Source organism: Podarcis pityusensis (genome assembly GCF_964106645.2).
Source record: "Podarcis pityusensis genome assembly, chromosome: 5".
NCBI lineage: Eukaryota > Metazoa > Chordata > Lepidosauria > Squamata > Lacertidae > Podarcis > Podarcis pityusensis.
The window spans coordinates 10,224,391-10,252,109 of NC_138032.1; the positions used below are offsets into that span (position 1 = coordinate 10,224,391).

The window sequence follows — 27,719 nt, forward strand, 5'->3', positions numbered from 1 at the left end:
ATCAACACTGAACCAGGGTTAAGCAATGTCTCACATTAGGTCTGCATTAGCCCATAAACCTTTCAGTCAAGCACACTGCATAATATTGTCATTTGGATTAGTATAAGGTACTGTGAATTTGTGTAGATCTGATCACTTTTGACATCTCATTGCAGACTAAATGTTTTGAAGTGCAACAGTTTTGTTATGCTGGAAGCAATTCATGCAGCCTCCTTTGCTGGAACGCATATCCCGTCCACAGTCCAGCATTAAATGAGTGTTCTAGACCTTTTAATAATTTAAACATTTTAAAATTAGTGCATGACTTTAACATCTACTTCTGTTTCTGATCATGTTTACAGTTGATTGCGCCTGTAGCAGTGTGGACTTTTGCCACTTTTAAAAACTCTTGCTTAGTTTACTGTAGTTGGTTCCTTGTATTTATTTAATAGCCGTATTGGACTAGACTGGATGTTTTAAAAGTATTTTTTCCTGTATGTTGCCTAGAGGCAAGGCAACCAATAAATAATTGTATTTTTAATAGGTGAGGAGCACCAAGAGAAGCTGAAACTGGAAAACGAGAAAAGAGCTGCGGATGAGAAATACAGATACAAGAGAAGACAGATCAAGGAAATCCAGGAAGATATACAGGTAAAGAAACTTCTGTCTTAAGCTAAGTTTTAAGCCACTCTATAATCCTTATCCAAATTTAAACTTTTCTAGCAACTTTGTTCTTATATCTATCCACTTCCTCACACTGTGAGGTGCCACCTTTGCTTTGCAATTGGACAGGAAGAGGTGTAAAGGGAGGAATAGAATGAAGCAAATTCTGTGCAAATATCCTATGAAGAGTATTTATTCATTCCATATTTTGCAACTGTCACTGTCTTTCCTACCAGCTCTTTTGAAGTCGTGTAGATTTTAAATTGCTTTATATATTATTGCTTTATATTATATATATATGCTTTATGTATTATGTTGGGAAAGATGGAGGGCACAAGGAGAAGGGGACGACAGAGGACGAGATGGTTGGACAGTGTTCTCAAAGCTACAAACACGAGTCTGACCAAACTGCGGGAGGCAGTGGAAGACAGGAGGGCCAGGCGTGCTCTGGTCCATGGCGTCACGAAGAGTCGGACACGACTAAACAACAACAACATATATTATGGCAGGAGAAAATCAGGACAGTACCCACTTCCTCCAGTCCACGCGTTGGGTGTCACAAAACATAGGGACCAGGCCCTCTAGAAGTCAGTGTTGGTGATGCTATTGGTGATAAAACTGCACCTATGCATTTGATTACACAGATAGAGGCTCCTCTAAAAACATGAGAAGTAGCAATGCCATTTAAGAGTAGAAGTCGGAGGAAGGCATATTGTTCCAAACTACACAGCCCCTACTAATTGTGTTACCCTTTGTACATTTTTTGTACTTTTTTATTATGGAGTATGTCTTACCTGGTATATGACCCAGAAATTTGCAAGGGTGGAATATAAAGGAAGTAACAAGTAAATCACTAGTTCCTTGAGCTTTCTTCTAACTCTGATATCATACTGTTGTTCTCATTTTACAGATCTGAGTTACAACTCAAGAAAGAGAGAATGTGCCAATGTGTATTTTATTTTATTGTGTAGCATTTATTTATTGTTATGGATTTTTAAAATGGCTTCAAAACAGGTTTATGTACAAACTTGTATTTTTCCAGACCATGCAGGGTAATCTTGATACTCTTTTGAAAGAGGAGGCTCTCTGCAGAGAAAAAATACAAGAGAAAGAAGCACAAGCTTTGCAGTTAAGTAAAGACATAGATGACCAGAAGCCAAAACTAGAAAGAGCCACAAAACAGGTTAGTTTAAATGAAGATAGCATTATCATTATTAAATGAATTGTTTCAATTTCAATAAAAATAAGAGATAAACATTGTCCATTACTGCTAAAATATTTACTATATAAAATCTGTTAACATGAAATCTAATTGTTACCATAGCAGCATCGATTAAACAATACTTGTAATACTTTTCTGTCTAAAAAGGTCGCCCGAGTAACTAGAGAGATCCGAGCATTAAAGAGGACTCAATCAGAAACACAAGAAGAACAAGATATTGAACTTCGTTCATTGAAAGAGTTCAGCAGATCAATTGATACAATGCTGCACGAAGTTGCAGAATCAAATCCAGATTTGAACACAATACTTCAGAGATACTTCGAACAGGTACTCTCTCGTGTTGATAAATCTTCTTCCAAAAAACACCACCAAAAACCTTCAGAGACTTGCAGACCTTAAAACCATACCACAAAATACGGCCATTTCAAAGTAATATCCTAATATGAACTCGGTATGGTTGTTTATATCCAGTAATGGTTAATACCACAATACTTTTTTTTTAGGCGTCTCTCCAGCTTCAGATTTCTTCTCGGCTTAGCTTTCGGTCATCTCCTCACAGCTCATCCTCTTCAAATATGTAAGTGCTATTATAAAAATGTTTTAATCTTTGTTACTGTATAGTGACCACAACATTTATCCAAAGAGGATGGGGGAAATGGTCTGTATGCAAGGTAACTAATCTTTCCTGACTGACCACTTGGCAGGAGCTGGGAAGAAAACGCACCAGTGACTCACAATTTCAGTGGGGAATAAAGGGGAGAGTTGATTTGTTACTGGTACCCTGCACACAAGCTGTCACTAAATACAGCAAGTAGTACTTGATGATCTACTGGAAAAGGAGCCCCACTTAATTTTGGTCCTGACTTTTGACCAAAGAACAGTCGTTCAGTGTTTATGGAGCTTACTTTTTCGGCTAAAGCAAAATACAACCATATTCACACTAGTATGACACTTAGATCACCCTCATGGAGTACTAAGGAAAGGAGCTTTAATTATTCTGTGAACCCCCCTGAGATCTTTGGATGAAGGGCAGTATACAAATTTAATTAAATAATTAGGCCAGGCATAGGCAAACTCGGCCCTCCAGATGTTTTGGGACTACAACTTCCATGTTCCCTAGCTAACAGGACCAGTGGTCAGGAATGATGGGAATTGTAGTCCCAAAACATCTGAAGGGCCGAGTTTGCCTACACCTGAATTAGGCCTTCAACAGCATCTAATATCTGGCACACTTTTCCCCTTGGATGGCCTTCAAAGGCAGCAGCAAAGGAAAACAGGGCAATATTCAGTGCTGGAGAAGACCCATTATTATTGAAATTTGTTAGTCACTTAATTTTTCCCAAGGCAACCCAAAGCGACTTAAAACCAAACCAACAACCCCCAAATGCATTAAAACCAAGGGGCAGGGAGCGGACATTAAAAACATCCCACCCACTTCTAAAAGGCCACAGATAAAGGCCAAAGGCCTGGTTATAAAGTTTTTACCTGGCACCTAAATATATATAATGATGACGCCACAAGAGGGGAGAGCATGCCACAAACAGGGAGCCACTGCAGAAAAGGCCTGCTCTTATGTTTCCACTCTCCAGACCTCTCATGGAGGGGGCACATGAAGAAGGAAGGACCTTGATTATGATTGCAGGGTCTGGGTCGCTTCATATGGGAAGCGGTGGTCCATGTGTGACAAGCAATTGATAGCAGTAAAAATAAGCTTATTTCAACGATCCTTTTGAATGTGGTGTAAAATGGACTTTAAGGGGCCATTCTTGGCCTAATGCTTTCGGAGTGTTGCTTCATGCATTTAAACATACTGAGCTCATTTCAATAAGCTGTTTCTTAGCATGTGCTGAGGTCATCGCCTTTTGGTGGTGGTGGGGATCTTGACTGATTGGAGCAAGGTCTCACAACAGTCACAGCAAGTACAGTGGTACCTCGGGTTACATATGCTTCAGGTTAAGAACTTTGCTTCAGGATGAGAACAGAAATCGTGCTCTGGCGGCGCGGCAGCAGCAGCAGGCCCTATTAGCTAAAGTGGTGCTTCAGGTTAAGAACAGTTTCAGGTTACGAACGGACCTCCGGAACGAATTAAGTACTTAACCCGAGGTACCACTGTACTGAGAAGGGATCCACCGAAGACACTATGGAATCAGGTAGTACAGGCCGGTAGAGCAGCATTGATCACCTGCCATGCGTGGTTCTTGGCTACCAAGAGAAAAGGGAGAAAGGTAGCAGGGGGCTTGGTGTGGGTGTAGTGGCAGGAGTGTCAGATTGGCCCTGCCGCTGTTCACTCCCTAGTGCCATGCCCTTCCCTCTTGGTAGTAAGTAGCAGTGCAGAGGATTAGGAAGCAAAGTGAGCAGCACTGCCTCACTGGCCGCAACTGGAATCAGACAGTAGCAAAGGCAAGAACCTCACATGCCAAGAAGCGTAGCAAAGATAGGGAACAGCACCAAGAGTACTTTATGGGTGAGGCCATGCCAAGTTTACCACCGAGAAGACCCTGTCTTCTTCCCCTGCTGCTGGGACAAGTGCTCAGGGAGGTTCATTAATATATTCCTGTACTGCTTAAGATAATCATGTAAGATTCAGTGGAGGGACCAAGGCAGGGACTTCTCTTTACATTAAAAAAAAAAAAAAAAGACAGGATTTTTTTCACTGCTAATATGGATGTTACAACATCGTATTGTTTTCTGCAATATTCAAGATATATTTATAGTGTGACATCTTTCCTTTTGTCTTCTAGGTCCCCCAAGAGTTCAGCTTCATCTGGTGCTCAACTTAAAGTTGTATCTCTGACTTTGAGTCCCAATGCAGAAACTTTTTCACGTCCTTCTAGCCAAAGCAGCTTTTCTGGAACCTCTCGTAGCAAAAGCCCCAATTAGCTTTCAGTGTTATAACTGCAGGGAATGTCTCAGAGCTTTTAAAGACATAAATGATTTAACGTTTACCTACTATTTAGAAATACTAATTTGCTAAACTACAAGTTTCTTTGTGGATAAGTAATTTAAACATTGTTTACTTTGGGTTATATCAAACAAGCTGAGTTACTGGAAAATAGAATAAAAGTTGTTTTTTTTAAAAAACCCTCAATGAACATGAAGTTATTTAATAATTTCAGTAGCCTAAGAAGACTGGCTTTAATGTTTCACATTTCTTCAGGTTTTTTAAAGATTCTGTAGCTTTAACTAATGGTAATCTTTAGAAAACAATATCAAACTGTGCTCCCCTGCCCTACCCGTCTCAATAAACTTCCTCTATTCATGACTCGGCTTAAGTAGCATCTTTCACTTGAAGATTCTGAGAGCGTTGGGAAGTTTTCCTAAGTCTTCTTGCTTAAGAGGCCCCCTCTTGGCCCACCCCCAAAAATGATTCAAGTGAAAAAGCCACTGGATGATCCACAGACATTAAAGAAAACCAAGGAAGTTTTATAAAAAATTTAATGGCAAGACAGGCTATTTACACACTAATGGCACATTTTTGTTTTTATTAACAATACAAAGTTAACAGTCATTGATGCCTTGGAAATATTCCTTCTGTAAAGTGCAATTTAGATGCCAATTAAGCACAGGTGGCAGTCTTAATAGTAGTAAAGTTTCTCAGCCAATCACGCTATCACATATGAATATCCAAAACAGCAAAAGAATTTTTTTTAAAAAAAAGATATGATGTAACTCTTGCATATTCGCCATTCCCTAAATCAATATCAAGTAGAGGGAACAGAAATACCCCCCCCCCCATTTTTCCCCATTAAGAGTACAGACTCATCAAGTGATTAGAAGCTGAACTATACTTGCACCTTTAAAAAAAAAAATCACTGGTTTTTCTGTTTACTTCCCTTTTCTCGCTCAAATTCAGCAATCTGATTAAATATGTTGACCAAATTCTGAGGCAGTTGTTTCTTAGCACCAGTTCCAGACTGTCCTTTACCATTGAGTGTTGCTTCTTCATCTCGCTCCTTGGCTTTTGTGGTTTCCCTTTCCCTGCTCTTGGGTTCTCTCTCACCTTTAATCCACGCCAACTCAGGTCTGTTGTCAGCACTGTACCTACTAGGCTCATTTATCCATTGGCTAGTATATCGGTTGTAGTGTTCAACTGATTTTGTTGAGTAATCGGACCCTGTTGGAGATGTGGAGTACTTTGTTTGGCTTGGGCTGTGCTTCTGATAATGTTCCTTCTTTGATTCTTTTTCTAATTTTCCTGAATATCTCATCTTGTTCCTGTCATCAGACTTTCTACGATACGAACCTGTACTATCCCTCCTATCAGAAGAAACTCTATCTAACTTACCCTGTTTTTCAGTTGTGTTACTATTTGCCTGAGTCTTGGAACTGCTGTAGGACTCTCTAGAATCTTCAGACCTACCTCCATAAATATCTTCAGCGGCAGAAGTCCTTGATAGAGTGTGATCTCTCTCTCTTACCTCAGTCTTTTGATAGATTAACCTGTCCTGTCTCTCCAGCAGTTTCTCCATTTCATGCTTTTGATTAAGGAAAGAAGCAGAGGTATTGGCTGGAGGAGAGTAGCAGTCATCTTTCCTACTCTGATGTAAGAAACTCCTAGATGTGTGCTTTTTAGAGCTGCGTGAGGACTCGGACCTGTTCCGACTCCTTTTCTTACGCTTTTTGTTATCGGAAGAGGAAGAGGAGGAGGCAGATTCATCTGATGAAGAACTGCAGGAGGAAGAGGAAGTTGACCTTTTCTTTTTCTTCTTCAACCTAAAAGTTTTAATTAACCATGAGGTAATGCTGTTAGCATTAAAAATGCAGTATTTTGTTGGCAAATATTTCCTACTTAGCTGTTGAACTATATACATTTTATGGTTTAAAAATTTCCTGGTAGTCAGGTTCAGAAGCTTGACTATTACTCATCTCATCAAGATGACCAAAATTACCCACCAAGTAGCAACACTAAAACAGGCATCACCAACCTGCGGCCCTCCAGATGTTTTGGCCTACAACTCTCATGATCCCTAGCTAACAGGACCAGTGGTCAGGGATGATGGGAATTGTAGTCCAAAACATCTGGAGGGCTGAAGGTTGGGGATGCCTGCACTAAAATGTAAAACAGTATTTGAAGACCATGCAGCTGCTGTAGGAATTGCTTTACCCTCCCCTTAAAAAAATAATAAACAGTGGATTAAGTTCAGTAGATAGTGTCTGATTTTGCTTACCAACACTCATTAGATTCCTAACTGAAATGCCATATACACTTCCTTTCTTGCCTTGCCTTATGTTCCCCCTTCCTCAAAACTAATATTTTTCCAATAGTTTTGCCTCAGCCCCTTAATCTTTAAGCTCTGATATGTGAAACTCTATTTCCTCACATTCATCTCATACTATTTTTGTCTCTTCCCCTTCTCTTTTCTGCTTTCTTCACCTGGGTCACAATATAGACTGTAACCTTACAAGAGTATTGACCTATGTTTATTCTAAAGTACTATATACAATTATGGTACTGTATAAACAATTTTGGCAGTTATTCAGCTTTACCTATGAAAGACTAAATTGAGTGATTCAATACTGGTGCCTAAAGATTTGAAATTGGGAAAGGTATGTTTTGCTTCTTCACATGAGTGTAATGACTGCACAGGTTGCTTCTGTTTAATTTCTGTCAGGTTCCCAAGGACTGTATGCTCCAAGAAACAAAAGGTTGCATATGGTGAATGGTACAAAAAGAGGAGTAGGGCCAAAGGAATTTTCTTTCCATTGCCTTATATATATTATCCTGTATCATCAATGCAAAAGAGTACAAGACTTGCTTATAACCAGACATTTTGTATATAACAAGAGGTCACATTTTCCCCACCCTCTGTGGTTAAGATCCCTTAATGTCCATTTTCATGTCACAGTAAGCCATAATGGGTTACCATGCATGAATGACTTGCACTCACTTCGCTGCTCCCCAATACCACTAGAAGGAAACAAATGACCCCAGATTTCATGGTTAGTTTCATTCCATACAAGCCACTGTAAGTCCAGGCTTGTTCATAGTGTACTGATTGCTGTAACCCTACAATGCAGTCTAAATACCTGGTTAAGAGCAACCCATTCTGTTCTCTTATGAAATGTGAATGAAATAATGCTTAGGGCATTCAAAACTATGCCTCAGAGTTCAGCTGTCATTACAAAGGAACTTCATGCTTTAATCTTCCTCATTTATTCCCTGAGACTTTAAAAAAAGAAATAACTCTTGTGAAGGTTCTCATTAGCTTTTTTCACTAGAAAGAAGACACACACACACGCCACAAAATCAGCTCACCAATAACCACGAATGCCTTACTATACTTACAGTACCAACAAGGCTCTATTGAAGGTTGAATATGATGGAGGTTACCTTTTTTCTTCTTTTAAGAGCTTACGCAGTTTTTCTGCACTTGTTTCTATTTTCTTCTCTTTTTGTCTCTCTTCTTTTGCAGCTTGTTTCTCTCTCATTTCCAGAGATTTCTTTTTTGAATCCCAACATTGAAAATATTCCATTAACAAGCCAGTGTTGACCCAAGGTTTCCCCCCCAAATTCCACCCAATATTCACACAGTTTACACCAACCCCAAGGTATCAGATCCAAAAAGAAAGGTATTCAAGGCAAAATAATTGTGTTCAAATGGGATGTTAAGCATTGAGATGAACAAGTATGGCATTAAGGACCATATTTGCAGTTTAAAACCCATACATTAAAAGAGAATAATAATAAAAGGACCAAGATGGGAATTAGCATCCATTGCCCAATACAATGACATTAGTAATTCAGAAGGCATAAATGGAAAAAATAGCAAAGTGGTCGGCCATACAGAATTAACCAAATACAGAGGCATCAAGGAAATAATCATTATTTGGATTTTTGGGTAAAACGTGATCCAAATTAAAACATAATTGGAAGAGGCCATGTATGAATACAAACCATATGGCAACCGTATCACAGCCCAGTTTGATGCATGGTTTACACACGTAATCATATTCCAATGGGTTGTTGATGAGCAGCACCAGAGGTCAGACACAGCAGCAACAGTTCCAGTTCAGAGGAAAATGCATTGAAGAAAAACATATCATCAGTATTACAGGAGGGCAACTGTTAAGTCTCAGCAGTAACTCAAGTCAACTTTGCATGTGCTTGTCTAGATTTCCCCCCTCACTGTCTGATGCTCCCCACCAAGGGGAGAGAGGTGCATATACGAAGGGGGACACAGAGTCTATTTTTACCAAGCTTCCATTTACAGGCTGCTTTTTGCTGGCATGTTATGTGGAAATGTCTCGGTAAAAATAGACATGGCATCCCGCTTTGCATGTATTCTTCTCTGCATGACGGAGGAGAGGCAGCATGTAGTGGGGAAAAGCCCAATACTGGCACGTACAAAGTGACCCTCAATGTGTTTCAAACATGCACGCTATAAATAAATCTCATCTGGAAAACTTTTATTACCAAACTTTGAGGGCATGCTAACTAACCCTGTAGGTTAAGGATCTTTGAAAATTATATTCAGTTGTAGGTAATCAGCAAGCTCATGGCAGAGCAGGAAAGCTGAATCTAGTTGCTGGATCAATATCCCAAGTTATTGGAACCAGTGCCAAAAGAAAAGGCAATTTTTTCTTTTGCAGGATTTATTTTGGTTCCGCTGGAATCAAGTTCTTGTAAGCCTCCCTGTGCCAACCTTGCAATCTGATCCCAAGCATACACGTGCTTCAGAAACAAGCTTAATCAATTCCAACAACGCATATTTCCGAGTAACTATGAATTTCAGATTAGGTAGGTCCTGTTGGCAGAACTAATCTGATTGAGGCATCTTGAATCTAGCTTCAGTGCCATATTTTACCTCTTCTCTCAAATCATCCCCCATCCCTGATGTATCAGCAGTTCAAAAACTCCACACACATCCAGTTTGATGGCTGCAACCATGCTCCCAATAAATGACCCATGGAAACTTGCAAAACAAAAAATAATGCATGCCTCTTGATGCATTTACCTCAGTCAACTAAGAGAAAGTAAAGAATCACCTGCATCTGCTTACGAAGTTTCAACAAGGCATCCTCGGCTTCTTGAAAGGTCTCATCTATGTTTAAAGCCTTCTTGTAGTAACTCTCAGCATTCAACAGCTTATCTTCCTCTTCTAACCTGGCAGATGATTTTATACAACATGTAAAATATTCTAACTACCACAATTAGCCTCAGCTACATTTTTAGAGTGAGATCACTTTATGCTTAAGAAACGCTGACATCCTTTGCGATCAATCCACCAGCATTATAACAATGTGGGAACACGTTCCCATGTACCTCCCGCCATGCAAATGACATTGGATTGAACCTGAGCACAGCGAGGCATAACAAATTTCATAGCAGAGGTGATTGTGCGACATGTTACTGCACTAAAAAAATCAAGCATCTCCTAGGTATGGTTTAGTTCAGAAATCCTTAGGAAGAGATGGCAGTGAAATGACAGTTCTGCTAATTGAATCCAGCATTTTGCATGATAAAAAGAAGTTATATTTAAAACAAAGGTTAGGATGCAAGATGCAGCAGATGCCCACAACCATAGAGTAGGAAGGACAGCAACGAAAAAAGTAGATGCCAAGGTATGGTGGGATGGGTATGATTGGAGCTGGGTTTTCCTGGCAAACCACATAGTGACATTAGCAAAAGGAGCCTGTGCCTCAATCCCAGCCCTCTAAAATAGCAAGTTTTGTTGACACAGACAACTTTTCCCACCTCTCCTTTGTCTTTGAGATAGTAATGAATGTGTGTGAGAGTCGGAAAAAGCACTGACTTCCCTGAGCATGACAGCTTTGGCTAAGGATCCTGTAAGTACAGTACTGCGGGGGGAAATGAAAGACGCTTATATGTTTGGCCCAGTCACAAGGCAACACTTACTGTCCTCCCCGTTCAACAAGCGTTTGGCAAAGGTATTTCCTGGCATTTCTGTGTGTTGGACAGTTTTCTAGAGCAACCTGAAAATCATCAATTGCTTTATTTAAGCTTCCTTTTGTTGCATACCTAGAAGGGGGGGAAAAACCTTGTTAAGTACAAATATTTTAAATTTGCTCATAAAATTATTTAAAATTCTGCATTCCAGCTACAAATCAAACAGACACTTACAGAGCTCCACGGGCTACTAAGGCTTCAACATTTTGCACATCTATTTCCAGCGCCTTGTTGTATTCATTCATAGCATCCACATGGCGGCCTTCTTTGAAATAATCCACACCAATCTTGACACTAAAAAAAAAAAAGGCATTATGAATATTATGGTTTCTATATGCAAATCAATAATTGGGTAATTTGCTGCAGTAGTTCAAACTTGATAAGCTGTGAAGGCTAGTGACATTCCTAATTTTCTTTAGCTCCTAAATCTGCCTAATGCACTCATTATCATTGCAGATTTTCTCCAAATTCCTTAAAAAGCAGTTTTAAAATGCAGTGGAGTTTCCTCAAGTTACATGAAGATAAGGACAGAATTCTTTGGGGACTAACCTTATCTCCCATTGATCCTCCATGGGGAACAAAGTAACATTTAGCACTTTTATCCACATGTAGACAAACAGCACATGCAATGATAGGAAAGCTCACTCCAGTCTTGTGAGCCAGAAGTACATGATCCAGAAATATGGCTAAATGGGAAAGCTAGTTAAGTATCATCACACTTAAATTATCTACGTTCTCACTTTACAAGCACCTCAGCATGGTTCCCAATCATCAACCAGAGGAACTTGACAAATAGCTAATGTCCATTTCAAGCAAATATCACGATCCTGGGAGGAAAATGATAGTTCTTTCCAATCCTACATAAAACATTTGCCTATCAATATGAAGAAGTGCATACCATTTTAAGGCCCAGGAGGCTGATTGTTTTTTCCTCAAAGCAATGGCAAAGTCTTCTTCGTTGAAATTTTTACTAGGGGGGAAAAATAAATCGAGGAACATTTAAATCATAGACGCGTAAGAGCTGGGTACCTCCCAGGGTCATCTAGTCCAACCCCCTGCAATGCAGGAATCCCAACTAGCTCATACATGACAGGGGCCATCCAACTTTTGCTACAAAACCTCCAAAGAAGGAGAGTCCACAACCTCTTGTGGGAATCTGTCCCACTGTCCAACAGCTCTGTCAGAAGGTTCTTCCTTTCTTGCAACCTGAATCGACAACACCCTTCTTAAAATCAGTAATCTTTACATGGAAGACTCAAAGCTAAATTTTGGCCCCTGAGCTGTCCCCATTAATTCCTTCTTTAGAGCACCCTGCCTTTAGGCAGAAAGGTAAGTATCAGAAATATAAAGTGTGGTAGGTGAAACAGAGGTCTTTACAGGATATGGGACCTACTGCTCAAAAGTAAACTGATCACTAAAGGAGGGCTAAAGGAAAATCTAAAAAACCTTTACCCTAACTGGCTCCAGCTGCTGCAGTCTTGTTTGTCCGCAAAACATTTAGAATGAAAAGCACAAGGACTGATGGTATTTTAATTGATATGTACCAAGTCTCACTGCTTCACTGATTTAGTGTATGCTTGTGGAATATTATATGGGAAATGCAAAAATGTTAACGTTTAGTATGTGAGGCCAAAATAGGCAAAGGAGGACCTTGCCCCTAAAAACCTCTTTATCTTGCCTTCAATAAGTTTCTCTGAAGGTCGTCCTCAGGTGGCATTTGACTTTGATTCACTCAGCAAAAATCAATAAATCCTTATCCTCTCTCTGCTGGAGGGGCTGTGGTAATTTTGGATCCTATTTCCATGTTTTGTGGGAACGCAAAATTGCTCACATGTTCTGGACCACAGTTTCTGATATTATTTCTAAGATTATTTCCAAATCTGGCTTTAGCTCGGCTTTCACTAAAAATGGATTAAGACCTCACTATCTGACACAAAGATTTAGGGTTCTTTTTATTGACAGCCGCACGCTTTTGGAAATCTAAGGTTCAGCAACATATGGGAGATGGCTATCTCAGAGCAACTACTCAGGCACAGAAAGGTAGCAAAAGGTACTGCCAAGAGATACATTTATTGAAACTTTTGTCTCCTTTCTTTTTGTATGTAAGGGCATCCCACCGACTACCCAGATTTGTCCATGGAGAGGCTATATTAACCATTAATGTATTAAGAGTATGTTTGAGATGATACTACACAATTAACGTAATTTTAAGTGGATATAGTATTACGTAACTAGATTTGTACCCAATTCTTATTACAGTATTGTTATTTTGGAAAATAAAAATTTTATTTTAATTTTATGCTGTAAGCTGCCCAGGGTGGCTGGCGAAACTAGCCAGATGGGCACGGTATAATGATGATGATGATGATGTGTAGTGGGGGGAGGTGATGTACATGGTTTTCCACCTCTTCATTTAATTCCCACAATAACCCTGTGAGGTAGGTTAGGCTTTATGGCTGAGGGGGAATTTAAACTCTGGTCTCCCAAGTCCTTTAGTCACTAACCGTGCCCGTCTTGGCTGATTAGAGCGTGTCCAGACGAGGTGCGGGCCCTCCTGGGGGATATCATCAATTTGTCCCTTGGCACGGGGACATTCCCAGGGGAACTGAAGGAGGCAGTGGTGCGCCCGCTCTTAAAGAAAACATCATTAGATCCTTTAGATCTATCCAATTACCGCCCGGTTTCGAATCTTCCGTTCCTGGGTAAGGTGATTGAGAGAGCGGTTGCTGAACAGCTTGGTGGGTTTCTGGATGAAACATCGGCTCTGGATCCATTCCAGTCCAGCTTCCGCACTGGTCATGGGACCGAGACGGCTCTGGTTGCCCTAACAGATGATCTTCGTAGACAGCTGGATCGAGGCGGGTCAGGGCTGCTGATTCTTCTAGATCTGTCAGCAGCTTTCGACATGGTCGATCACGAACTTCTGGACCACCGCCTTGCCGACGTGGGGATCCAGGGTACAGTCCTTCAATGGCTGCGCTCGTTTCTCTCTGGTCGGGGACAGAGGGTGGCGCTTGGGGGGGAATTGTCATCGCGCCACTCCTTGGTGTGTGGAGTACCTCAGGGTGCGATACTCTCCCCGATGCTTTTCAACATGTTTATGCGCCCCCTTGCCCAGCTTGTTCGGAGTTTTGGGCTGGGTTGCCATCAGTATGCCGATGACACCCAACTCTATCTGTTGATGGATGGCCATCCTGACTCGGCCCCAGACACACTGACCAGATGTTTGGAAGCTGTGGCTGGATGGTTACGTGGGAGCCGGTTGAAGCTAAATCCTTCGAAGACAGAGGTCCTTTGGCTGGGACGGGGCGATATGGGATTGGAGGGGGCAACTCCCATCTCTTGCAGGGGCGCAATTAGTGCCAGCACCGTCCGTTAAGAGTTTGGGTGTAATCTTCAACACCTCCCTTTCCATGGAGGCGCAGATTGCAGCTATAACAAAGGCGGCATTTTTCCATCTCCGCCAAGCTAAGCAGTTGGCTCCTTTACCTCTCTCGCCCTGACCTAGCCACTGTGATCCACGCGACAGTCACCTCCAGACTGGATTATTGTAACTCGCTCTACGTGGGGCTGCCCTTGAGACTGACCCAGAAACTCCAGCGGGTGCAGAATGCTGCAGCGAGACTCCTTACGAGGTCTTCGCTGCGAGATCACATTCACCCGGAGCTATACCAGTTGCACTGGCTCCCGGTGGAGTACAGGATCAGGTTTAAGGTGCTGGTTTTAACCTTTAAAGCCCTATACGGCCTAGGACCCTCGTACCTACGGGACCGCCTCTCCTGGTATGCCCCACAGAGAAACTTATGGTCTTCAAATAAAAACATCTTGAAGGTCCCAGGCCACAGAGAAGTTAGGCTGGCCTCAACTAGAGCCAGGGCTTTTTCGGCTGTGGCTCCGATCTGGTGGAACACTCTGTCACAAGAGACCAGGGCCCTGCGGGACTTGACATCTTTCCGCAGGGCCTGCAAGACAGAGCTGTTCCACCAGGCCTTTGGCCAGGGCACAGCCTGACTCCCTCCCTCGGCAATCTTCGCGGAGCTCTGGCCCAATGGTTGCCAGTGCCTTGAATTAATTAATTTTATAATGAATGATTTTAGAGTGTTGTTTATGCTGTACTTTTATACTGTTTTATTGTTGTTAGCCGCCCTGAGCCCGGCTTCGGCTGGGGAGGGCGGGATATAAATAAAATTTATTATTATTATTATTATTAACCCACACTAGGTGGCTGCATTAGTTTAAATCTGGTTGTGGATCAGAACGTTAACCTGTTGCCCAATATAAACTATTTGCTTTGTTTGTTGAGGAAGTTTAATAATAATTTAGTTGCAAATGGAAAAAGAGCTTTTCCTGCACTCTCTTTTTGTTTTTTTTAAAAAGTAATGGAAGTTTCACTTTAGTGAGCAATCTCAAAATAAAGTAAACCTGGAAGCTGCCCAAGGTTTAAAAGAACTGCAACACTTTCTGTGAAGAGGTGCCTTATATACCTTTGTAGTCCTCTCATTAAGGATGGTGGGCTGGATTCATTCAATCCTAGTTTTCCTACCAGAAACTCAACTACAGCTGGATTGGCAAAGCCCAAGGAATGATGTAAAACTTTATCATATGTTTCCAAACTGCTGGCTATTTCAACACTTTTCCTGGGGAAAGAAAAAGAGAGGTAGCAATTATGAGCATTCTGTCTTTGGTTCCACCTTGACAGGGACATCTTTCCCATTCTATTTCTAACATAGAACTTATGAGCAACAAGCCTAAAGATACATGGAAAGGTTGCCAATGGAATATGCCCAACTCACCCACCTCCTCAAGGGCTACTGGCACAACCACAAAATAGTTACTTTGTGAGGACTTGCTAGTCATAAAATGTCGGTAGCACTTCCCGGTCTGTGCCTCCATTTGTTTTCTGAGAGGAACAAACACAACTTCTCTGTCTCCATTGACTGGATAGGGCAGCCTGCCTCAATCTAGCATTTAGAGACTGAATGCAAAATGTTTCTCCTCTTCACAATGAAGTGAATGTAGAACTCATTAATGGGCTAGAAACACACTGCATGTATCTAAGAAGTCACTGCATGAAGAATGAGAATGTGCCACATTAAATATTTCGCCAGCTGCTTCTGAAATTGTGTGTACCCCATCCCCAACTCCTATTGCAAGGTCAAGGAAAACCTTAGAAACTTTTGCTTTTAGATAAGCATGGGTTCCTGTTGTCTGACTGGTAATAATGGTCAGTTACACAGGCCAGCTTCAAGCCACTGGTTACGAAGTTGGCTTGTTTAAATTAATGATAGTGACGGCTATAGTTCCTAGTTTAGACAAAAGGGCAAAGTGTCATTAACTAAAAGGAAATGAAAGCTTCAGAAATCCTCCCTCTAGACTCACAGGAGGAGCAGAGGGAAAGGGACGAAGTGTGCAAGCCCAGAAGACTAGGATGACTTACATAGTGTGAAACTATGGTTGAGCATTATGTTCAAATGTGGCCAAATATTTTATTCTATTCAGGAAAGCCCAGTATGTGCCAAAGAGTTTATTGAGCCACTAAAGAAAGCAGATGCAGTATATTACTGTTTCATACCTGTAGTGCAGAGGCAGATCTTCTGAGCTGATTACTCCTAATTTGGTACTTGCTAGACTGGGTGATAGAGCAGAGCTGTGCAGTGATACTGTGAGCTTTTCATGGTAGCGATCAATATCCTTGATTGCAGCTATTAAAACACAAAAAAGGCTTGATTTAAGCAGCAGAATATCCTGTCAACATTTCCTGAAAATAAATATGAAGGGGGAATCTAGTTGTGAGGCAGTCAGAGTCTAAGTCAAATTAACTTGCCTTGGATAAGGTCACCTGTTTGATAGTATGATAAAGGGTCACCATGGCTGCTCTGGGAAGGCACATCCCTCAATGGACAAAGAGCCTGAAATAGAAACCAAATGACCAAAAATGTTAGCATCCTTTACCAGACCAGTAAATGTTCTTGCTGGGGCAAGGGGCACACATATAACTTGTATAAATGAATTCTCAGGCCAGCTAAATTCATTGCAGGGAGGGGTTCACTTAGGAGAAGCCATGTTGGTCTGAACTTGCTGTAATGGCAACACTGAAGATTCAGTCCTGCTGACATTTTAGCTCCAAATCACAAGGGGAGGGAACAATATGCGCAAGGGAAAATATGGTAAGAGAGGTGGATTTGTGTTTTCTTCCTATTTTTGCAGTGTTCACCAGCACGGCAGTTGCTGGTCCAGCCCTGTAATTCTCCCAGTGTCCCACGTAGGTTAGGAATTGCTGTAAAGCTGAGAAGCTCCCAGTAAGATGAGAACGTGTTCTGACAGAGAGCCTTATAGTAAGGCAGTGAACATGAAATCACCTGCAGATCCTTCTTTTTATGTTTACAGGGTCTCATGAAAATCTTTGGCCTCTCCTCCAGACGAAGAGGCGCTTCTCCAAGCATAAATGCTTCTTGCACATTTTCCAGTAAGATACATACAACTTACATTTTTGCATAACACCCTTGAGCACAGAAAAAGGAAGCAGAATTCATTTGAAAACAAATTCTACTCAGCTACCGCAAAGCAAAATACATAAATGTTTGCAAGAATGTCGTTTTGAGATGTCTCCCTTTTTAAAGAGCCACACAAATGCTATCAAAACTGCAACAGAGTTCACTTGAAGGCTTTTATGTCCTCAAAATAACCTTTAAACAGAAAAAGAATGAGAAATGTTTTGCTGAGGTAGCGAAACATCTTCTAGCTCACCACTTTTCAAGGCCACACTACAGTAAAAGCTTTAAACTACTGACTGTCCCACAGAACACATTTACTTTTCCTGAGCAAGCAGCTCCCAATTTGTTGTACAAAAAGCTAACACAAAACAAAATGATCCATCAGAAGGTGTCTTCAGCGCAAGAATTCACATGTGAATAGTTATCATCAGACTTACAGTGATCTCTAGATCTGCTATCTCTCGAGTGACGCCACTTCGAAGGCAGAACAGCACCATGAAAAAACCAAATTCACGAATGGAACTAATCCTTCCAATCACTATGTCCCCACGCTCAATATCACGGAAAAACAGCTCTCTCCTCTCTGCACTGGGAACATCCATGAACTGCTCCAAAGGTGGCATAGTAGCATAATAATCTTCAATTGAGATAAAAAGAGTCATGTTGAAATAAAATATTATACAAACAGTTTTTAAAATATGATATTATCCACTGTATCACATAAAACATTTTAAATCAAAAACTGCCACCTTACAGTGTAACCTTTCATATGCCTACTTCAACGGGACTAAAACTCACAGGTAAGTGGGTTTAACATTTCACTCTTACAGAACAATCCTAAACATGCCTACTTAGAAGGAAGTTCTAATGAATTCAGAGGGGCTCACTCCCAGGCAATTGGGGTTAGGATTGTAGCCACAGCTTCTTACAGCTATTCACAATTTTGACGCACAGGCCACTTAGCACACTCCTCCCCTGGCCCAAATTAGTATTTAAAGAACTTGTCTACTTGCACCAGAGCTGGGGCCTGACCCCAAAGAGAAGAGATCCCAGCTCTGGTGCATATATTAAAATCACATTTATTATATAATGGGACAGAGCACAGAATAATGGAGAAAATACTAATAAAACTATTTCCCCAATGAAAATTGGTGTCTGAAAAGGATCTGTAGTTTTTAATTCAAAACATCCACTTTCAAGCTTCACAAACTTCAGAAAATTGAAGATCTACACACCCTGAAAACCAAGTCCACCTGTTAGTATGTTTCTTGATGATATATGCATATATTTAAACATTTATTGATTTGTTTTACTTGATATAGGAATCCTAGGCAAGTGAGAAGCAACAGACATCAAATGATGTGTTGTGCAAAGGCTTTGGCACTATAAAGCTACTCTGTACTCTACCACATTTGCAAATACTATTCCAACTACATCTGAAAAATGTTGCTTAGCATATTACTGTTGACTGGAATACTAACAATGCTTGAAGTCTAAATCAAGAAGTAATGTGAACGAATTATAACAGTACCGTTTTCAAAAACTGCTTTAATAAATATTTCACTTCTAATACTTAAAAGAGCAAAATATTTCATATGAAGGTTTTCCTCAATTTTTGTAGACCATGGGGTGAGAGAAGAAAGATAAAAACATTAAGGAGATGCACTTTTCAGCACGTACCACTAATCACAATATGACTTACAACTTTTGCCTTGTCTTAGTAGAAATCTTACCTTCATTCTCTTCATTTGCTTCTGTTGCTGTTGGCACATTTGTTTTCCAAGCATGAGAAAAAAGGAGATCAGCTTTTTTTGCAATGAAATGCTGTATCTCAATATTTTCAAGTCCTCTCTCTTTCCTGAAACAGCAAAGAAAAGAGATTAGCACCTCCTAAATCAGGGCCCACCAACCTGGGGTGACACCTCCCATGCTACCCACAGAAAGGTCTCTTTACATCGATAAAGGTACCTCTGACCGTTAGGTCCAGTCGCGGACGACTCTGGGGTTGTGGCGCTCATCTCGCTCTACAGGCCGAGGGAGCCGGTGTTTGTCCGCAGACAGCTTCCGGGTCATGTGGCCAGCATGACTAAGCCGCTTCTGGCGAACCAGAGCAGCGCACAGAAACGCCATTTACCTTCCCACTGGAGCAGTACCTATTTATCTACTTGTACTTTGACATGCTTTTGAACTGCTAGGTGGGCAGGAGCTGGGACCGAACAACGGGAGCTCACTCCGTTGTGGGGATTCGAACCGCTGACCTTCCAATCGGCAAGCCCTAGGCTCTGTGGTTTAGACCACAGCGCCACCCGCGTCCCTTCTTTACAAAGACCTGAAAAAAAGTTCCCTCAAAAAGCCACTCTCCAGCCCCAGCAGCCTTCATGAGGGAGCCATTTGCAGAGAAAGAACTGAGGGGAGAGAGACCCTGTTTTGGACAGTGGGGGTGGCGGGTTTCACTTGTGCTGCCCCACCTCCAGGCCGAGGAACCTTCAGAAGGGAGTTGCTGCCACAGGCATTATGTGTATTTTAATGAGCTGAATAGAGTAAAAGATTATGAGTCGTGGGTGTGTGGAGGGAGTGTGTATGAACAACAGTGCTTAGTTTATTTTATGGCTGCTATTTTGTTAATGTTGTCAATATTGTTTTACAGATTATAAATGCTGTATTGATTTGTTAAGCATGTGACTTTTGCTTTAACTGTGATGTTTAACTTATTTTTTAGTTGCTGTTTTGGTAACAGTGTTTTATAGATTGTAATTGTTTCACTGAAGATTTGTTAATTGTTCTGTATGATTTATGCTATACAGGCAGTGACTTTGAGGTGCGTCTGATATGGGTGCAAACGCAAAGCACATCACGCTGAACCCAGAAGTGACCCGAAAAGGTCACAAAAGGGGGTGGGGAAGGAATGGCATGTTTGTAGGCTTTTGCAATGGGTGTTCTGATTATACACGATTTCACGTAAGCGTGCAGTGCCAAGGCATGCAACCCCTACGCAAATCGGTCACTTACTATATTTGTTATGTTCTATCATGTTGTTATTATTTACTGCTTATAAGCTGCTTTGGGATTCATTTGGATGAAAAGCCGCATAGAAATGTAATAAACCAAATCAAACTCTCTGCTTTTACTGCTCAATTCCTGTCTGCACTGACTCAGCCTTTCCTACATGCAGCATGCACCCTTCAAAACGTGCAGGTTTGGAAAGTCAGACAGGGGCAGATCCACACTCTTTTGTGGTCCTATATATTTTTCCTTTAATGAGGGTGAAAGAGGAGAGCGCAAAATATGGTCTGAAGCTCAACATCAAAAAAACGAAGATCATAGCCACTGGTCCCATCACCTCCTGGAAAATAGAAGGGAAAGAAATGGAGGCAGTGAGAGATTTTACTTTCTTGGGCTCCATGATCACTGCAGATGGTGACAGCAGTCACGAAATTAAAAGACGCCTGCTCCTTGGGAGAAAGGTGATAGCAAACCTAGACAGCATCTTAAAAAGCAGAGCCATCACCTTGCCAACAAATATCCGTATAGTTTAAGCCATGGTTTTCCTAGTAGTGATGTATGGAAGTGAGAGCTGGACCATAAAGAAGGCTGATCGCCGAAGAATTGATGCTTTTGAATTATAGTGCTGGAGGAGACTCTTGAGAGTCCCATGGATTGCAAGAAGATCAAACCTCTCCATTCTGAAGGAAATCAGCCCTGAGTGCTCACTGGAAGGACAGATCCTGAAGCTGAGGCTCCAATACTTTGGCCACCTCATGAGAAGACGATTCCCTGGAAAAGACCCTGATGTTGGGAAAGATGGAGGGCACAAGGAGAAGGGGATGGCAGAGGACGAGATGGTTGGACACTGTTCTCGAAGCTACCAACATGAGTCTGACCAAACTGCGGGAGGCAGTGGAAGACAGGAGTGCCTGGCGTGCTTTGGTCCATGGGGTCACGAAGAGTCGGACACGACAACGACTAAACAACAACAACATATTTTTCCTGCTCTTTCAGATGTAGCAGGCTTGCATTTCCTCAAAATTTCAAAAGGTTCCCTACCCCTGCCCTAAAGGAACACTGTTCCAAAGGAGAACTTGGCAACTTGATTACTATAACAGCACTGTAGATAGAAAACACACTATCTCATTCTAGTAAGTCTGCTGTAAAGTGCACAACTTTGCTCTTCCAGCTGATGCTTTGTAATTATATGTTTAGGAACATGATTGTCTAATTCTGCCTTGAGCCACTTTTGCATTCAAAACACATTAGCTCTTAGTCAGCTACCCTTTCAGCCTTTAGCATATCATTAAACATAGGTTTCTTTCTTGATGCCATTAAACTGATATCTGTACAGTCCTCAGTATGTTTATTCAGAATTCCTATCAAATTTAAAGACGTTGCTTCCCTAGTACGTTCTGGAGTCTGACATAGCTGGTTGGTGACTGCCAATGCTATATATGTACACACACACACACACACACGTATATATATGCTCGTGTGTGTTATTTGTTTATAAAAGTATTCCTATGCCACTTTATCATAAGAACATCAAAGCAGCTTACAGTAGTATCTGTATATAATAAAAGCACATAAAAATTAAAACCAGAGACCATCAGTTAACTGTTATGGAAAGATGTGTTCTTAATTGCCTGCATAAGCTTGGCAGAATAGAAGTTTTTCAGCAGACATTTAAAAGTTTAAACAGATGTCCCTGCTCAAGTTCTCATCATTACCACCACCAACATTTTACTTGTATGCCACCTTTCCATAGTTAAAACCATGCTCAAGGCGGCTGAATCTATTGACACCAATATTCCACAGGACTGGGCCAATGACACCAGAGGCTTTGTTTCATGTTAATGTCAAATGACTGTCACCAACTCAGAATAAAACCAGCGTCATTCCTGCAATGATCTTAAGTGATCAAGCTGGGATATGAGGGCACAGCTGGATGGCACAGAAGTACTAACATCTAACTGCTGTGCTGGAGGAGGATTGGGGCTTTACATCATACAACACAGAATGCCACATGGGGGGGGGGGGGAGACGGACATGTTTATGTTGTGGAAAGAGGGAGGGTGCTCCAGTGGCAAATTTCTAGAAAGACGCTGAGCAATGGAGCAGGTGCGTTGATCACAGAAGGCCCCGAGTTCAAATCCCCAGGTAGGGCTGGAGAAGAATCTTATCTGAAACCCTTTGGTCGCTGCCAGTCGAGAGCCACCCATTTTGAACTAGATGCACCAACAAGCTTGAAAGAGAATAGGGCAACTTCCTACAGCTACAGCCTGCTTTCAAACCTTATCAAGCAAAACCTGCTATGATATATTTAAGGTATATATATATATATATATATATATGGTATATGTTTAATAGGTTATTGTATTTTAGTGTTTTGTTGGAAGCCGTCCAGAGTGGCTGGGGAAACCCAGCCAGATGAGCGGGGTATAAATAATAAATAATAATAATAATAATAATAAAAGCACCTACACATGTTCAGAGGCGCTCTTTCATGGGATAATACAGAGCCTCAGAGGCGGGCTGCAAAATAAAAACAAACCCTGGGAGAGCTCAGGCGGCCAGACTCTTCCTCTCAGGGTCGCGGGTTCGAATCCCACGCCGGGCAAAAAGGATTCCTGCACTGAAAGGGGGTTGGACTAGATGACGCAACACGCGCCCACCCAGAGGCCCCGCCCCTTTCCCCTCCCCCTCCCCCCAGCCAAGGCAGGGCCCGCTCACCTGGCTGGCGGCAGCGCCTCCAGGCCAGGCCCGCCCGGCGGCAGGAGGCCTCGGAAGTCGGGGTTGTCGTGCTGCTCTGTGCGGAGCAAGGGGAGCAGCGCCGGCCCGTGAAAGCCGAGCGCCTGGCGGAGCAGGTCCCGCTCCATCCCCCGCGCAGTCGGCCCGCCTGCTCCTCCCCCTCACGCAGAACGATCTACGCGACCCGGAAGGGAAACCTTTCCGTAGACTTTCCCTCACGCCCTTCTCCCCGCGCTGAAGCGGCGAATTTGGCGCAGGCGCAGAGGGGAACCCCGCTCGTCAGCATTAAACTCCGGTCGCGAGGAAGGGGCGGGGAGGCGGAGCTTCGCGAGGAAAGGGCGGGAAAGGCCGTTGCTTCGCCCTATTTACCTCACGAAGTGGTCGCGCCTCAGTAAAAGGCGAAGTGCGTTTCTCTGGAGCTTCGCGAGGGGAGAACGGAGTTGGCCTTAAATATAATAAAATGAATTTTTCTTGTCCTTGTGAAGTTTCTTTCTTTACTGCAGTAGCCTAATGTCATTCAGAGACTCATGAAATACGACAGTTTCCAGAAACAATCGAAGACATTTTTGGTCCCCATAGGCTTTCCCAGCTGGGCATGGGAGCAATCCTAAAGATGAGAAACCAGTATAGAATAAGATTTTTTTTTGGGGGGTGGGGTAGGTGGAAATTCCTGATCTAAACTCCATTGAGTGGCTGAGGGGGCCTAAACGGGAGCATGAAAACGAGCCTTTAAAATAGAGTTTCGTTTCATAACATCCTTTTTGGTGGCTTCAGTTGAGACAGGTCAGACCATGCTGAATTGGTTCAGGGTGATTTCAGCCTAAAGCCCCTTCCTATCTAGCCACAAATTTGGGGATGCCCTCCTTTCCAGGACTTAAGACAGTTTAAGATTTGGCAGGGCAGATGCTAAATTAGAAATCTCCAAGCTCAGCTGGAGATCTGCTGGATCCCAACTGCTCATCCTGGTGGATCTATTCTAGCCTTAAGGTTGTGTCCTAAATGGGTCTTTGCCATGAGTGTCTATTTTGGATGCTATTACTGGTAGTTTTGCTTTCAATGTTTATTTCTCTTTTTTTTTGCTATTTTTTATTGTACATCACCTTGAGATGTTCACATATAGGCGATTAATAATAATAATAATACATTTTATCTGTTTTGTTTTTTTAAGTAGGGGTTTTTGTATATATTGCTGATAACATTTAAATATTGCTGCAAACATTTCTGAGATCATGGTTTTTTTCCAACTAGTGGCTCTTGTCCAGGTTTGTTAATTGTCTTACTTTAAATGATTTGAGGATCCTATGTCCTTTTAAAATGTATTTTTTTGGGTTGGGGATTTACTGGGTTGTTTTTATTTTGATTATGTATTTTGTGGTTTTATATTTTGATTTTATTCTGTGAACTGCTCTGAGACCTCCGGGTATAGGGCGGTACAGTATATAAATTATTATAATAATGGTTTGTGTGCTGTACCAACAGTTTGATCTCATCCCCAAAACGCAAATTCTTCCATTGCCTCCTGAGACAGGTGGATGCCAGGAAATGTATAATTAGACTTCGACACCACCTAAATAATTTTTTTTCAAGCAAATGGTTTGTAAATTTACTAAATAAATAAATAAATGCATAATGTAGGCAAAAATAATAATAATCAGAGAGCTGATAATGAGATAATGGGTTCATCCAAAGCTCTGTGAGCAGCATCCTATTTGCACAAGGGGAATTCCTCTTCTTTGAATCTGCCCCAGAGGGTCCTTGCTGGTGGGGGCCGAAGGAGAGAGGTTGGGGACGTTGCCTTGCACAAGTGGGAAGCCTGTCGTGCAAGTGAAACGGCAGTGTCGCATGCGACCTGATAGATATCACAACGATTTTTGAGAAGCAGGACGACGGTCCAGGAAAAAACACTTCCACATGTCTCCTATTAGTGGAAGCCTCTGTAGGATCGGAAGCCCCTTTTGTAAGCACAAATAACCCATTTGAATTCTACCCACTGTCTTGTATCCACAGCCATGGAAGCATTAGAACGGATTGGCTTGTCTCCTGCAAGAGCAGCACACCTGCCAGCTATCTCAGCCAGCCCACAGAACTTCCATCTCAGCTAGTGAGGCAGGATGTCGAGGAAAATGGAAGATTTAGCCTGGCGCTGTCCAACTGTTGCTGATGCTGCCTGCTATCCCGGTCACCCAGGGCTCTGTGTTTATTCTGCCTGGAGGAGGCTTTGGAAAGAATCTCAAAAAGTACTGAATTTAGTTTGCAGTCAAGCCACTGAAAAAAGAAACGCATTGATAACTGGCAGGGCATTTTTATTTAAGAAAGTGCATTTTTATTTAAGAAAAATGTCATTTGCATTTGTTGTTCGCCTCTTTGTTTTCCTGTGAAGAGTGGGATAAAATGTTCAACATCAATAAGGAAGTTAAAGAATGCTGTTCCTGATTGTTATTTTGTTTGATGAATTTGTAAATCACTCTGCCCTAAAGATGTGTAAATATTAGGAATATATACAGTATACACACACACAAACACACACACAAGAACCAGCTATCACATTAATACTTTGCTGTTCTAGAGATGATGAGAAATATACAATGGTATAACTGAATTTCAGATAAGCTACAAAACTTCATACATTTACTAAATTACCAGGCAATATGGAAGTGAGAGCTGGATCATAAAGAAGGCTGATCGCCGAAGAATTGATGCTTTTGAATTATAGTGCTGGAAGAGACTCTTGAGAGTCCTGTGGACTGCAAGAAGATCAAACCTATCCATTCTGAAGGAAATCAGCCCCGAGTGCTCACTGGAAGGACAGATCCTGAAGCTGAAGCTCCAAGACTTTGGCCACCTCATGAGAACAGAAGACTCCCTGGAAAAGACCCTGATGTTGGGAAAGATGGAGGGCACAAGGAGAAGGGGACGACAGAGGACGAGATGGTTGGACAGTGTTCTCGAAGCTACCAGCATGAGTTTGACCAAACTGGGAGGCAGTGGAAGACAGGAGTGCCTGGCGTACTCTGGTCCATGGGGTCACGAAGAGTCGGACACGACTAAACAACAAATGCCAACATCTGACATCCCAACTTGCTAATTCTGAAAGGCAAACATGGCCTCCAGATTTTATAAAGCTTGATCTTAAATGGATTTTATCAAACTTTGCAACCAGAATGGAAAATTTTATCTTCCTGCGAGGTTTGGTTTCAGAATAGGATTGAAGCCTAAAACACAATGACATTCAGGGTCCTTGAAAAATCTGCAATGTGCAGATATTCCACTAGAGGGTGAAACAAGATCATGTGAGTCTAACCAACTGACTTAATTTTTTTTTTTAAAAAAATACCCTTATTTTTGTGTGCACCTATGTATAGTCTGTAAGTATGTTCAGTATCTTCATAGATAGATACAGTACATATATGTTTCTAGCTACTGGATAGATAGATTTCTACCAAATGTTTGTAATATGGATTCCAAATCTGTATGTTATTGTTGCAATCCTGCTTCTCTAGTCGTGTTTTCACACGGCTGACTTAGACATAAATATCAATAAAAATATTGACAGGACACCGTTCTGACTGCAACTCTTCCAAGATGGTTTACATAATACTATAAGGATACAAACAATACAAAGATAAAGATAAAACTACTACAATCCACTCATAGTTAATGCTGTTCCATTTATCAATGAAAACAGTGATTGCTATAACATCAATAGTTCAAAACAAAACATCCCAGTTGAAAAAGATTGCCATCGGAAACGGATCTTCATAGCCTTCTGGAGATCCTTAGATCCTATACACAGTCAATAATAATTTTTATATCCTGCCATTCCTCCAAGGAGCTCAATGTAGCATGCATGGTTCCCTCCATCACCCCCCCCCCCCATTATCCTCATAACTCTAATGTAGAGATAGTGAGAGATAGTGATTGGGGTCAAGGTCACTTGGTATGCTTCATGGTTGAGCAGGGTTGGAACCTGGGTCTCCCCAGCCCTGATTCAACATTTAATCACTGCATCACTCAAGTTCTCAGTAAAGGGCGATTGCCCTTGTTTCCTGCTCGTGAACTTTCAGAGACATCTGGTTGGCCACTGTGGGAAATAGGATGCTGGATTAATGAACCATTGCTCTGATCTACAGGGCTCTTTTTCTGAACGTGAGCTCCATTGAACACAGTGGGACTTGTCCCTTTGAGTATGCCTTGCCCGTCCTGGTTTTAATTCACTTGAGGATGCCTCTGCAACCTTCTGCAGAGGTTTTTAAGTATTTCAGAGCCCCAAGTAGCTTATGGGTTCATTCACCCTTGAGCAATTAGCATTTTTTCTCCCTGCCTCTGTGTTGGTTTAACTCACACCCCCACTTTCACAGCATGCATAACCAGTAGCCTCTAAAGAGCAATTAAATCCAAGTGCCCATTGAACATTTAATGAAGCAGAAGCTCCTATCTTGCCCCAAAGTCATTAGCAGCCCCCATTCTTGTTTGCTTTAAATGGTATTGTGGTTTAAATTATCCAAAAGCAAAAAAAAAATATATCTAGAGAACACGATTAGTCTGAATAACTATCAACAAGAGGCAGTATTTAAGTTGTGGAGGAAATGAAGGAGGCACAAATTAACTGATATTTCAAATTCCAGACTGGTAATAATTCATGTTGCTGCAAAAACAGCCTTAAAAGCAGTGGCGGAGCTTCATGCTCCGGCACCGGCGGGCGGAGAGCAGGCAA

At 41.8% G+C, this 27,719-nt stretch overlaps 2 protein-coding genes and 1 long non-coding RNA gene across 5 annotated transcripts in view; 2 read left to right on the top strand and 1 right to left on the bottom strand.

Annotated features, from left to right (window-relative positions):
• The window catches only part of CCDC39 (coiled-coil domain 39 molecular ruler complex subunit), a 30,861-nt gene extending 25,735 nt beyond the window's left edge, over nt 1-5,126 (top strand). The window contains exons 16-20 of the mRNA XM_081007871.1: nt 524-630; nt 1,685-1,825; nt 2,012-2,191; nt 2,368-2,441; nt 4,606-5,126. Coding sequence (XP_080863997.1) covers nt 524-630; nt 1,685-1,825; nt 2,012-2,191; nt 2,368-2,441; nt 4,606-4,744 — 641 coding nt within the window. The 3' untranslated portion in view covers nt 4,745-5,126. The remainder of the gene's footprint in view (nt 1-523; nt 631-1,684; nt 1,826-2,011; nt 2,192-2,367; nt 2,442-4,605) is intronic.
• Nucleotides 5,127-5,281: 155 nt separating this feature from the next.
• TTC14 (tetratricopeptide repeat domain 14) lies at nt 5,282-23,133 on the bottom strand (the record flags this gene model as incomplete). Of its 3 annotated transcripts, XM_081007931.1 has the most annotated exons (12): nt 5,282-6,577; nt 8,196-8,305; nt 9,851-9,968; nt 10,722-10,844; nt 10,947-11,066; nt 11,671-11,742; nt 15,257-15,409; nt 16,345-16,474; nt 16,597-16,681; nt 17,704-17,903; nt 19,000-19,124; nt 22,988-23,133. In XM_081007931.1, the coding sequence occupies 12 exons, from the start codon at nt 23,131-23,133 to the stop codon at nt 5,674-5,676; spliced, it is 2,286 nt and encodes a 761-aa protein (XP_080864057.1). In that variant the 3' UTR covers nt 5,282-5,673. The 3 variants fall into 3 exon arrangements, with proteins under 3 accessions (XP_080864057.1, XP_080864058.1, XP_080864059.1); XM_081007932.1 differs by lacking the exon at nt 5,282-6,577 and having other exon boundaries at nt 7,573-8,305; XM_081007933.1 differs by lacking the exon at nt 5,282-6,577 and having other exon boundaries at nt 7,573-9,968.
• A 227-nt stretch (nt 23,134-23,360) lies between these two features.
• Nucleotides 23,361-26,560, top strand: LOC308478542. Its single transcript, XR_013987127.1, has 2 exons — nt 23,361-23,992; nt 25,013-26,560. It is a non-coding gene; the product is annotated as an uncharacterized lncRNA (long non-coding RNA).
• Nucleotides 26,561-27,719: the final 1,159 nt, after the last annotated feature.